The sequence below is a fragment of the Stomoxys calcitrans genome, chromosome 3 (genome assembly GCF_963082655.1).
Source record: "Stomoxys calcitrans chromosome 3, idStoCalc2.1, whole genome shotgun sequence".
NCBI classification, from domain to species: Eukaryota; Metazoa; Arthropoda; class Insecta; order Diptera; family Muscidae; genus Stomoxys; species Stomoxys calcitrans.
In genome coordinates, this window is record NC_081554.1 from 199619085 (window position 1) to 199632674 (window position 13590).

The window sequence follows — 13590 nt, forward strand, 5'->3', positions numbered from 1 at the left end:
TGTTCAAAATTCCAATTGGCTCCAGAGGCTCTACCCACAAAACCACCAAGATGGCAGGTTTAAATAGTTTTCATAAGGTTATTGTAGCCGTAGATATCTACCAAGTGAATTCTGATGTTGATAGGCGGGATATTACATAGCTCAAATAGAAGGGGTTGTGTACCCCTTTTTGGCTCTTGAATATCTGTGTGATTATCAGGTCATTTGAAAAGGACGGTTAAAGTTTGTTGGCTACGAGGATGACGTTGTCATCTTGGTGTGTAGCCGTCATTCAAAGTGCATATATTATGCCACCAAAATTGGCCAATGGACTTGACGTAAACCCCGGAAAGATCAAGTTTGTACTATTCTCCAATACTAGGTAACTTGGTATGTTCAGAGGATCTCTCCTAGATGTGATGGAGCTGCCGCTCTCACTACTGAAAGTCCTGAGGATCCATTGCGCTGGACACATGGCGGAATTAAGTTCTCTGAGTGAATGAGGTAGCTAGACGCGAACCATTATATTCCCTAAGTTTCAACCGTATAAACGTTTACTCTGTTTCTTGATAAGACTTAACTGGATTCCTAACAAAGCACTACAACCAACTTTGGTCGTCGTGCCGGCATTGGTAATCGTTGGCAGATCTCCAGAATGCTTCGTATTGATTTATTGGAAACAAGAGAAAAAAATATAGAGGGTTGAGGTTTTTCTTGGAAAACTTTATTCGACTTACATCTAGGGCGTTGTTGCTTTAGGATCTAGTTTGTGATCCTGTGTATGACTTACACATTTGATACGATTTGAAATCTGCGCCATATCATTGAAAGTGTTCAGTCAAATCGTGTAGGCATCGTTTACACGACATCTTCTATAATCAACACGTACACACGACAACATCGAGCATGATGTGCCGTATAAATGGCCTATAAAGTTGTATCGTTTGATGCCATGTAAACTCCGCATAAAGAAAATCGATAATCAACTTATCGACTGGCATGCTAACGAGTGGTCGCACATTTTCTAAATTTACTCCCATGACATTCTGTATGAACGGTCGTTGCTTCCCACCACTTTCGTTAGAGAGAGTGATCCTGTTGTCCCTGCCGCACAGTCCGCCATCGACCAATTGGTAGTTAGATTCCTTATAAGATGAACTTTTCCTCTCCCAAAAAAAATAGCTTCTGGAAATTTTTATTTTATTAGTAGGAAACCGAACTGATTTCAGCCGTCGGCGCGCCGCCGCCAGCTCTTGTTACTCCAACCGGCCGCCACAGTTTTCAATGACTCGCGAGGCTTAAATTGAGCCGCCGAATTCAGCGAAAAAAACGGCTGACCTGATGTAACAATACTAACATTTTGACATTCTTCTCCCATGTCTATTCTTTTTTCTCTGAATATTTTTCGTCCAACATAATTGAACGATAAATCACCAAAAATGTTAATTATGCACCCGCCGTCCTGAATTTTTGAATCGGCTGAGCCGACAAGCCTCGTCGCCGGTGAAAACCCTCAGCATCGTTCTCTGCATTCATTCATTGTCATTCATTCTTGTGGTCTTGAGCGACATATTCTATCCTATCAATTTTAAGTAAAATCTCAAAACCTTTGAGAATTTGAGCGTGAATTTGTGAATTTAAACCCGTGTTGTGCCATAAAGGAAGCTAAAGTTGATATCAAAGTAAGTTGGTTCTTTTTTGATACTAGGTTAGGTAAAAATGCAAACTGCAACTGCGTAGGCGAGAGAACAAAATCACACACAATTTATTTTAGATATACACATCTATGTATGTACTTGGGTATGCGCGGATTTTATTTAGACCATAAATATAATGGTTTTCATCTTGAGTAAACTGAATTGAATATAGAAGTTTCAAACGTAATAAAAATAAAAAAAAAAATTAACTAAAGTGAACGTATTCCTATCCTTTTATCCCTCTGAATCACCATTCCATATTTTCAACTCTGATTCATGTCGGCGGGGCCGTGTTGAGTCACGCAACGCAACATAGAAATAAAATGGACAAAGAGAATTGAGTGGATGGAAGTGAGTATGATGTGGGGGAAAATGCTCGCCGTTGTCGCCTATTTATCATATTCGTTTCAGTTGGTTGAGTGAAATTGTTGTGTGCGGCAGTCTGGAAAAATTTTCGGTACATTTTAACTCGGGTTGCTTTTGTTGTTGATTGAACTAACTTGTCAGATCGCAGTTGCGTTGGCATTGTAAAAAAGAAAGTAAGAAATGAAGGATACACTTTTAAAACTAAATTTAAAATGATTATATTATATATATAAAAATATATACGTCTATTAACGTTAATTTTTTTCGATTCTCTATTTTTAACAGTATTGACCGGAGAAAAAAGTATCATTGGCTATATATAAAGTTTTGACGCGTCATTTTCCACCGATTTCCAATTAGATAAATAAAAACTAGCAGTCAAACATGAGCTGGCAAGATTATGTTGATAACCAATTGATGGCCTCGCAATGCGTCACCAAAGCCTGCATCGCCGGTCACGACGGAAATCTTTGGGCATCTTCCAAAGGTTTCGAGGTGAGTGTCAATTATAAGTAACCAATATATGGGTGTGCCTCCTGTGCGACTTTTCGATACACACATTATACGCTTTTAAATCAAGTCAATGTTAACAACGTGTATTGTGTTGTTGAAAATTCTACGAAAAACTTTGCGACACCTCAATTATATTATTTGGTCTTACGACAATATAAGCAAAAAAAACGCCCTTTACGGCGGACTCACCACCACCAGTTACTAAACTCCCAATACTACAACCACCACCAATAATATGCTATCTTCGCGTTAGTTTACCCCCACCGATTATAATTTTCATTTATTTCCTTTGCTCAGCGATTGCGACAATACTTCGTTGGAGCCAATGGCGCTCTACACAAGCAGTAGAAGTTTTTTTTTTACTTGTCCATTCGCAAGATAACTCAATGTCCATATCCAAAGACGTCTTGTTAATAATATGCACATGTGTGTATGCAATGCAGAATATATTGCATCTAGCAAAATTGAATTCAGTGACATTGAAATAAAATTTTAAACTTTAAATATTAACAGTGATGATAATAAATATCTTCTTGACAAGCAACTCCCTGGAACTAATGGATATCAGTGTAAATCGGTGCCTCGTCATAGTCTCATGAGTGTGTGTGTCTTTATATGCACATATATAACTTGTGGTGTCCTCTCTTGAACACTAGGAAAGATCTATTCTTAGATCTTGAATTAAATATAATGTGTACGTGCTATGTATCCTACCATATTTTTAGCATATGAAGATAATATGTTTACTATGTGTTTTCCTTATTTGTAGCTGGTAAAAGATAGAGTGATTCATTGCATTTCAGAAGCGTAAATGTAAAAATATTTCAATATTTTTAGTAGTTGCTTTGTGGGTATCTCATGCACACACAGTGAATATGGACAAAAATGATGAACATTTCTTTGTGTATAATGTATGATATTTTTAGAATAATTGTGTCAAGAAAAGATTTTTCAACATATAGATATGTACGATCAATGGCAATAATTTTTCTCTCAGATATCGATAATTTTAAAAAATTTGCAGTTTTAAAAGCGGTTTATTTATTATTTCTTTGGGAAAATATTTGAGAGTTGGTTTAGCGCTTATTTTTGAAAATAGTATCGTTGGCAGCCCATTATTTTAGGCCCTTTACGTTAAGTTTGTTTCGCAAAAGTTGTCCGAACTTGCTTATTAAGAGGAATTACCTATGGCCCATATAGTGGTTGTGTAACTGGAATTTAAATAGTTGCGCACCATTTAATATAATTAAGGATCTACTTTTAATATTCACGAAGCTTGCTTTCACAATGAAATAGAACAGCGAGGAATGTAATCAAATGAAATTGAAATTATACGTATGTACTTATATAGTACTATAGGTATTGTGTCTTAAAAATCATCATAGTGAAGTTGGGAGAGAGTGATTATTCTCCAATTTATATCGCAAAAGAATTGCAATGTTTTACGTAGAAAGTTATAAAGGGCTACAATACAATGTCAGTTGATAAGCAGAACTAGACCCTACTGGGCTGCCATTCCATTTGATCTTAAGCCTATTGTAGCTTTTAAACAAATCGCGGGATTTAAATTTTTGAAGCTAGCAATGGTTTATTATACGAAATAAACGTAACATAACGTATTTTGTGGCAAGTTTTGCATTTATATATGTAAATATGTATAGAAGTTTGCATGTGCACACTACACTTTCACACACCCAATATTCATTCCCACCGTTTCAGCCGGCATTGCAAATATTTTTTTGTTATCTATCTTCTGTTTGCTTCTTCTATTCTTTGTTCATTTTCGGCCGTTTCCTTTTATTCATATTTTCATACTGCTCTCTGCTCTCTTTATACCATTTCTCTATATGTATTCATTTTCAACCTCTTCGATTCTTATATGGCAAATTTGAATTGAGTGAGAGACTCTTTCTTGGATAGACGTTTCGTTTGTGTTGCCAAAAACCGGCTGCTTGCTGTCAAAATGGCTGCCTTGTTTAAGATAGCAGGGAGAGAATGAGATATACTCATTGAGTGATAACAATTACAAGTAGTGGCTTTTGTATGCAGTTTCACCTCTCGTTGGGTTTAACGCATTTTCTTATAGCAACGAGTGACATTGAAAATCTGTTAGCAAAAAGTCAATCGGTTTCTTAAGGGCGGGCGGCTGGTTATACATACATAATTGTGTTACTAGAATTGTGTTTGTTGGTAGGTGGGTGTATAATTTTTGTTATTCATAAGAATACGTACAAGAGTATTAAATATCTGCAACCACTCATATATATATATGAGTGTCAATGGACTTTTCGATTAGTATTATCAGTCTGTTTTCTTATCATTGTGAGCGCGAATATCAAAGCGACCTATATGGCCTGAAAATTATTCGCAAGATATAAGCAAGCTAGTATATATAAGAGGAGGGCACCGTAGCGTAGAGGTTAACATGTCCGCCTATGACGCTGAACGCCCAGTTTCGAATCCGAATAAAAATGAAGAATGAATAACCAATTGTTTAGTAAAGCAAGTAAGGATACGCCAAAGTTAGGCGGTGCCGACTATATATGTATGCTATATTTATATAATTCTGAACTGATTTTGATAGACATTGGCAGATGTTTTCAGGTTGTTTAAAAACAATCTGTTCCTAATATCAGATCCGTGCAAAATTAGCTTTAGAATGGTATGGGAGAAGTAAAATTACAAATATAAGCCCATAACAATATTTTTGATGTCATTGAATGAATGTTTTCACTGGCTGGTTTTGAAGGAGTTCACATCAGGTACAATAACGTGGAAGTGAACTTTGTAAGTCAAATTGATTGGCTGGTTGTGTTGTTGGATGATAAGCTGACCTCTTTGACAGTCTGTAGACTTGGTTGTTTCCAAGGTTAACATGTACTTAAAGAATTTATACAGTACCAATTTGTTTTTACCGCTCTCTGTCCGGCTCCATCTCGGTTATATGCCCTTTGTGCTTTATTTTCTTGTAGTTTATTCTGGGACGACGTTGTCTAGCATGAATGCAGTCCAGATAGCAGTTAACCGTGTTGTTCGTTTCGTCTTCAACCTTAATCGCTGTGCCCATGTCACATAATATGTTGTTAAATTTCCTGGTCGTAACTTTCCCGTATATGTCAAGTCACAGTTGCTTCTATTCTTTTTCGAGCTAATTAAGAACCGTTTTCTTGTTGGCACTTTTGAATTTTTCACTCTACTAGGAGAAATCTATTGGTTATTGCTAGGTTTTCGCGACTGATGGGTTATTCTTTTGTGGTGAGGACAGCCAGGCTATATAATCCTTTGCCAATAGAGTTAAAAAATTTTAGTATTTCATTGGCATCTGGTATTGGTTCATGTGGTATTGTGTCCCCACCTAAGTGCCGGTATCTGTTGGATGCGAAAGCCGGCGTGTGTTCTGCTGTCACTAGCTAGAACACACGTCTCAGTCATTGCTTCCGTCATGATAGGTCTCTGTCTAATCAGAAAACGTGCTGACTGACTGAAGGTTGTCAGTAACAACTTTTGTAGAAGCTGTGAGGACATCGAAGAAGAAAAAATCTTTTGTGTGTGTGTCTCGTACTGGCGGTCAGAACGATACCCATTTTAGCTTCTCATTTCTCTGAGAATCTTCCTGATTTTGCGGATGTCACATTCGCCAGTTATTGGGCATTTCGAAGCGATCTGGATGGTTCAATGATATGAACTAGAAGGCATCTTCTTTCTTCTGTTCCTGTGGTATCACAATGGACGAAAACCTCTGAGTCTGACGGCAGACTGTCACTCAAAGCTAACTTAACCTAACTACTTTGAAAATTCCTTGCAATTTTCCCTACTAAATTTCCTATGAAGCTAACTTAAAGCTAACTTAACCTAACTACTTTGAAAATTCCTTGCAATTTTCCCTACTAAATTTCCTATGAATTTTCCATTAAGGAACAGCAATGAGTGCTGTCTGATTAAAGACTAATGGCTTCGAATACATGTATGAATAAATAAATAAAATACACTTTCGACAGTGAATATGATTTATTTTGTCCATCGCTGTTACTTCAGTCCACAATCAAATATGGCTACTGTATCATATACATATATTATGCCGTATCACACATAATTCATAATTAAGTCACTGTTTGGAATTAGTCAAAATTAAAAAACGGTTTTTATCGCTGCTGCTTCATAATTGCTAGTCCGCAGCTAAAACGAATTTTTAGTTTTAGTTACTTAAAAATTTTGAGAAAATGGGTTAGAATAAAATTTCATCTCCGTGCGAAACGAAGATCGTATGGAAACATGTACCTCTAAAAAACACCAAACACGGTTCGAACCAACCGGAAAAGTAAACCATGCCATCCAGTATTTCAAAGATTATGGTACCTTTGTGAACCTGTGGGAAATAGTTCAACACTTCAGTTCTGTAAATTCCTTGAGAAGTACATTTATTTTTTCATGTTTTTGTAATTCTATTGTTTGGAGCGGTAAATTCAAATTGAATGTTTTCGAATATGACGAAAATCCTTATGCCAAATGTATTCTACATACCAAAAAAATTTCAAACCAAGATACACCCAGAAAACAGTTAAGCGAGGAGGCTCACTGACTTAATTATATGAGCACTGTGAAATTGGATATATTTGCCTTTTTTTTATTAAATTATATTTATTTTGTATTAAAAAAAAACTTCGAAGTTGTGTTATTTCAATTAATTTGAATCCATTTTATTTTTCGTCCTTAACATCTGCTATTTTCTGTTGCATACCATTTGAACTCAATGACCTAATTACATGGGCTTTCAGCGTTATATGCGGTAATGCCTCCATGGACCATAATACAGTTAATACCGCAAAAATCTCAAATAATTTTTTAACAGCTATAGTACCACACACAAACACTTACTTAAATGGGTATGACAGACAGAACATTTGTCCCATTAGCCGAACGTAACGTAGCGTTCCATAGGGCTCGATCCTCGGCGCCCCATCTAAAATCTCCGACACCAAGTTTTGAGGTGTCTCCCACCACTTGATCTTTCCATCGGGCTCTTGATCGTCTTTCTAAACTAAAAATAAATTCTCCCCGAACTTTTTACAAAGATCCCCAAAATACTTCTTTCGGACAAAGATGGTTGCAAAACCAGAATTTTTCAGTAAATTTGCTGTGGAGGCTATAAACATTGTTAGATGCAAAAATAATAATTGGGGGATTTGGCGTTTTTCCAATTTTTAATTAAAAAATTGTCTATTTTAAAGTACATATAGACTAATCAACGAAAACATTTGTTTATTAAAAAAATTCAAATAATATACTTTTTCACATTTTTTGACTTTCAAACAGTATAACTTTTAACTGAATAATCAGGTGTGGACAATTATTGCGGCAAAGTCGTTGTTAACTTTGTCGCAAATCTAAATCATGAATGGAAATCGAACCACAAATGTCTTCGCAAATTGCAAGAAAAATACGAAGCCAACCTCCCTAAAAACAACAGAGTAACAGCAATAATGGTTGTCGGAAAATCTCATTTTGAGCAACCTACATTTGCAACTTCAGGGGAAAGTCGCCATCCGTATTGTAAATTTGTTAACTGATTCATAAATTATGATTTGTAAAAGAATGATCGATCAATGAACACATTTTGAAGTATTACAAAAGTATATTTGAAATGAAAAACTATTAATTTTTTGCTATCCGATTATGTATGGAATGTATTATTAAGTAACAAATAAAATAATGTCGTTTTAGGTAACGAAGGAAGAACTATCAAAACTCATTTCTGGATTCGATAATCAGGACTTACTAACCAGCAACGGAGTAACATTGGCCGGCCAAAGATATATCTATCTGTCCGGTACAGACCGCATTGTTCGCGCCAAATTTGGACGTAGCGGAGTACACTGCATGAAAACTACGCAAGGTTAGTACAACAAAAACATTAAAAATCCTGCTTTTATTATTACAAAGTCTACGAAAATGTGATGTTAGAATTATTTTTGTCATTTATGTGCAATAAATGAACATATATGTATGTTATTGACCTTGCGCATTTTGAAAACATTTCTATTTATGGTAACCAGTGTTATATGCGTCAATTTGCGCTGCTTGGTGCAAAGACTTGCGTTGATTCATAAAATCACCATTGGCGTAGCTACGGATTCCTTGGGGAGAATCTGCAGCCCACAGAATTTTCGTTAAAATATACATATATTTTTAAGTTAATATGCATACATTTTTTATTTATACCTAGCTTAAGTAATGAGTAAATAAATTATACTCCACTTTAAAATTTTAATTCCAAAAATAAACAGTAGTGAAGAGATATGCGACCTATATAAATTGTGGTCGAGTACTGACAAAGAGCTTCAAATCTCAAATTGAAATTTTTTTCTAAAGGAATTTTCGATTCATAGTTATTGTATTTGCCTTAATTACAACACCTTTTGTCTATTTTATAACGCTAAAGCATTAGAAAAGAGAACACAATTTCGTCAACCAATAAAAACCGATTGTAGTTTCAGCTTATATATCCAAAGAATAACCAATGCCACCATCGGGTCAATCCGGTACCTACAACCGGCTGTCATTAATCATTATTAATGAATAATTAACTACCTATTTGCAATGCGAATTAAATTGAGAAAAAGGCGCAATCACATTTTTGAGTACAAATTGCGAATAAGATTTTGATATAATGTTTGTTCACTAGAAAATAAAGTATCTAATCAATTTCGGAAAAGGGAAAATTTTATGGAAAAGCGCTTTAACTTATATTAAAAACGCTTGTATTCACTTAATTTACCATGTATATCAAGGAGCTTTGTTTGCTTTGGTAAAATCAAAATCAAAAAGTCATAGAGAGAGAGCATTGGTAATTTAGGAATAAGAAAATCGAGACCTTTTCAACAAGCAACAAATTTCGATCTTTTTATAGCATTATTTGGACTTAACGAATGGTTGAAGCGAAGAGATTTTATAATTTTTTTATTGTAGTCCCACCCAGGGAAAATTTCTGACTACATCAATGAAAGTCGCAAGTGATAGTCTTTTGATTTATTTATCTAGAAAACAGCATTTCTTTTATGCTATGGACCTGTTTGTAGCAGTGTGTAGTAATGCTAGTGTATGGTAGAGATATGGGGGAAGATCAGAACTGATTTAGTTTTTAGTTACATATTTGATACTTCATAATTGTTTTTATTTATGTTTTTTATTAGTTTTCATTAATTGAGTTTAATTTAATTAATGATGAATGTTTTACTTTCTCTCTTTTATAGCTGTTATCGTATCCATCTATGAGGACCCAGTTCAGCCACAACAGGCCGCATCCGTTGTAGAGAAACTTGGTGATTATCTGATCACCTGCGGGTACTAGATAATAACAAAATCACTATACATAACACATAAAAGTAATTATATAATATTAATAAACGAAAAATATCATAAACTTATTATTTGATAAACACTTTTGGAATAATTTTCATACAAAAGAAATAAATATATACATAAAATAACTAGATATCTTAAAAAATTATGCAAAAATTCAATTCGTGTCCGTATTACGGCTGCACATACGTCTGAGAGGCCCACGGTAATAAAGTTTATAATATAAAGGTTTATCAAAGTAAAAAAAAATTTATTATTACTTTCAGCACTTGATCGTGGCATTTTCCTCGGAATGCACCACCAAATATGTCTGAAGACAAATTTGCATGTACTACATTTTTCGATGACAAACGTAAATCTAGTTAAATAGCTATTAAATATCAAAAACGCTTTGATATTTAAATTTTTGTGAAGCCAATCTCCTGGTATTTTGTATGAGGCTTGATTTGCAAACTTTCAAATGTCAGAAGAACACGGTGCGTTGAGAAAGCGGCGCATGTTTTATGTGATGATGGCGAGTTTTGTTGGTACGTCCATGGTCTACGTCCGACATTTTTGTGTTTCCACGCCTCCATAACGCTTTCCCGATAAAAGTCGCATTTACTTTGATGGCATACTCAACGATTAGAGAGTGGCCAGTCCCCAGTAACAGCTGCCCATACCATTACTTAGATGGAAAATTACGTCGGGTGGCCGTTCATATATACTTTATGTATTTACCGAGTGCCTATGATAATCCATATGACAAGACGAGTTATTGCCGCCTTTAAATAACCAATTCCAAAAGCGTTCCCGGGGCGATCGATCCTATTGATCGGAACGAGCTAACTCACCTATGGAGCTTAACGCGGATCGCTACCCCCGCATATAAGAAGTTGGTTACAATAATCAATAACGAAATTAATTAATTCAATCCAACAACGAAATTAATTGAACCAAATAACGTTTGAATCGCTTCAAGCAAGAAAATCATAATATCAGTCACAGTAATTGAAAAAGGTGAATGAACAAAATTTTCAATTAAGATAATGATAGAAAATTTTTGAAATTTCCGATTGATTTTTTAGTTGATCCAATTAAAAAAATTATTGAAATCTTGAAAATTTCTAATTGAAATTAGCCAAATGTTATTTATATTCAATTCTCTTTACAAATTTTAAATTTAATTAAAAAAATTTTAATTATTACTGTACCTAGAGTTAAACCGCGTTTTTTGATGACTTCGGCACATGTATGATGCATGGAGTCTCATTTGGATCCTGGCATCTCTTTACAGGGTAATCCTGGAAGAGCTTTAAACGGATTTTGTGCCAAACACCACGCTGTGCGTTCCAAAGCCCTTCCGCATTTGGCAGACGCTTCTCCGTAACAAAATTTCATGTCTCCCCATAAATGTTCCATGGGATTGACGACAGGAGATTGAGCATGTTACGGCTTAACTTGGAACACATTGCCCTAAACGATAGTGGGACCAATTACAGTCAGATTAGAGGTCGATTATGGATGGCCACTCATCTATAGTTGCGTTGCCAGAAAATAAAATCATGAAATAAAAATGAAAAAAAAATAAAAAGAAATGAATGAAAATTACTCAGTTTCATTTGATATCAGTGTTATAAACGTTCAACTACTAAATAAATTGTAAAAAAAATATGCAATTTAATGCAGAAATTAACGTTTCTATAACTAATTTGCCCATTGGCAACTCAACTGAAGTTGGGTTGCAATCCATAATTGACCTATAATGCCATCTTAAGTCGTTTTTGAAGACTCAATAGGGTTCCCTTTGTTGTTGTAGCCACATTTTCATGGGAAGTTGGCGATCCTCGTCAAGCTTCTGTAGGTGAGCAAGCTCGTTCCGTTCCAAAGGACTGATCGCCATTGGCTATTTAAGACGCTAATAACTCGCCTTGTCATATCAAGTATCATATGCACTCAATATTTGTGCAAGAGCCGATGCCGCCCGGCCTCTCACTGAGACTCTCTGCTTGATACCGCTGATTGTCCGCGACTGCCGTTTCAGCTACTCCGCATGGAGCATTCTACTATCCGCAACCTTTGGACGCCCGAAAGCTTGCAGCTAAGCTTCTCTTGACAGCAATCAACACCACACAGATCGGACCTCAATTTTCCATCGTGTGTTGTGCACACAGCTATCTCGTGCTGGAGGTTGTTGTTGTTGTTGTTGTTGTTGTGGCAATGTATTGTACATCAAAGGCCTGCGCAAGACCACTCATGTCTGGTTGTAAGATACACTAAACAATCAGAGTATTACAAGAACTGAACTATTCGTATAAAAATGCAACGTTCTATGAGTCAATTGAGAACTGAGTAAAACAGATAACAAGACACCAAGACAACGAGATGAGTGAATGCAAAAGTGTTCAAAAGTGTACGCGGATATTTCACAAAATGTTGTGGGTATGTGGAAGTGTCATACCCATTTCCAATTTGGAACATACCAAACTCAACTCGAGCAGCAAGAGTAGATTCACAATACATTTTTGTTTGAAACATTCATGAACAACTCAAACACGTTCGAGAAAGGTTAGATCCACTCTAAGTTGAATGTTCCAGTATGGTGGTTATTTGACGGTCAATGGTGGTTGTTTGGTTTGTTAGGATGAGCAAGTGTGTACATATGTACATACCCATGCATTTTTTCTATGAAAAAGCAATTGGTTTTGTTTATATCGCATGTATAATGCCTATGCGAACGATTAACATCGTTCGTAATCTATATTGTGAATTATGTACCTTTTTATTGAACGGGGATTTTTGATATTTAAGGATACGATTTAAACACAATCGATCATTATTTATAAAAATGTTGACATAAAAATGTTTACACAAGTGGTATAACTTCCATTGAAAACTAGTTGAAATTTCATTCGATACGAAAGCGCACTGGATCGCGTATGCGGTAATTCGGTCCCTGAACAAATGCGTGTGTGGTAAGCTTAGTTGGTTTTGCTATTTACTACAAATAACATGCTTTTTTGTTAGTATACTAAAAAAAACAGGTATACAGAAAAAAATGTTGATGCTTACTCTCAGCTTTTTTACGAAAAATTTTATTCCTTTTAGTTTGTAGAATGGAGTACCTTGACAATAATAAACAAAATATACTTTCTGGGATGTATAAGCTAAAAGAGTAGAATGGAAGGAGTGCAATTTTGAAATGTTTGTTTGAAATTGAAATTTAAGACGGATCCGACTGCCAGAGAAAGTATACTGCAAGATTTGCCAACAGATTTTGAAATTTGGCAAACAATACTTCTAATCTTTTTTAATATAAATGCGTTCACCAATCGCCTCGTGGTGAAACTCATACTCAAATTAATATCACAGAAAGATCAGTTTGCTTTGATTCATTTATTATTTTGCTTTGGAAAGCTGTCGTCCTTTAACCATAGTTCTTCAACTATGGTAAAAGGATCGGGATTAAGGAAAATGATTCCGAAAACCTTAAAAATTTGGGCAAAATATGTTAAAAATTTGAACGTGGACCACCTAATTCCTAGCTTAAGGACTTTGACCAGAAAATCAATACCAATGGCAAATGGAAAAAAAACTTGAAATAGAAGCTATGATTCAGGACATAGTTTCTAAAGTCACTTGTGTGCCACATAACATTTTGAAAAAATTTCGAGCTCGTGGATATTACTTTAAGAAT

At 35.3% G+C, this 13590-nt stretch overlaps 1 protein-coding gene across 2 annotated transcripts; it reads left to right on the forward strand.

Moving 5' to 3' along the window:
• Positions 1 to 1509: 1509 nt before the first annotated feature.
• Positions 1510 to 9979, forward strand: LOC106094561 (profilin). Of its 2 annotated transcripts, none has more exons than XM_013261783.2 (4): positions 1510 to 1661; positions 2328 to 2537; positions 8277 to 8448; positions 9806 to 9979. In XM_013261783.2, exons 2-4 carry the CDS (start codon positions 2427 to 2429, stop codon positions 9901 to 9903), a joined length of 381 nt encoding a protein of 126 aa, XP_013117237.1. In that variant the 5' UTR covers positions 1510 to 1661; positions 2328 to 2426; the 3' UTR covers positions 9904 to 9979. The 2 variants fall into 2 exon arrangements, with proteins under 2 accessions (XP_013117237.1, XP_013117238.1); XM_013261784.2 differs by lacking the exon at positions 1510 to 1661 and adding an exon at positions 2088 to 2215.
• The last annotated feature ends 3611 nt before the right edge of the window (positions 9980 to 13590 follow it).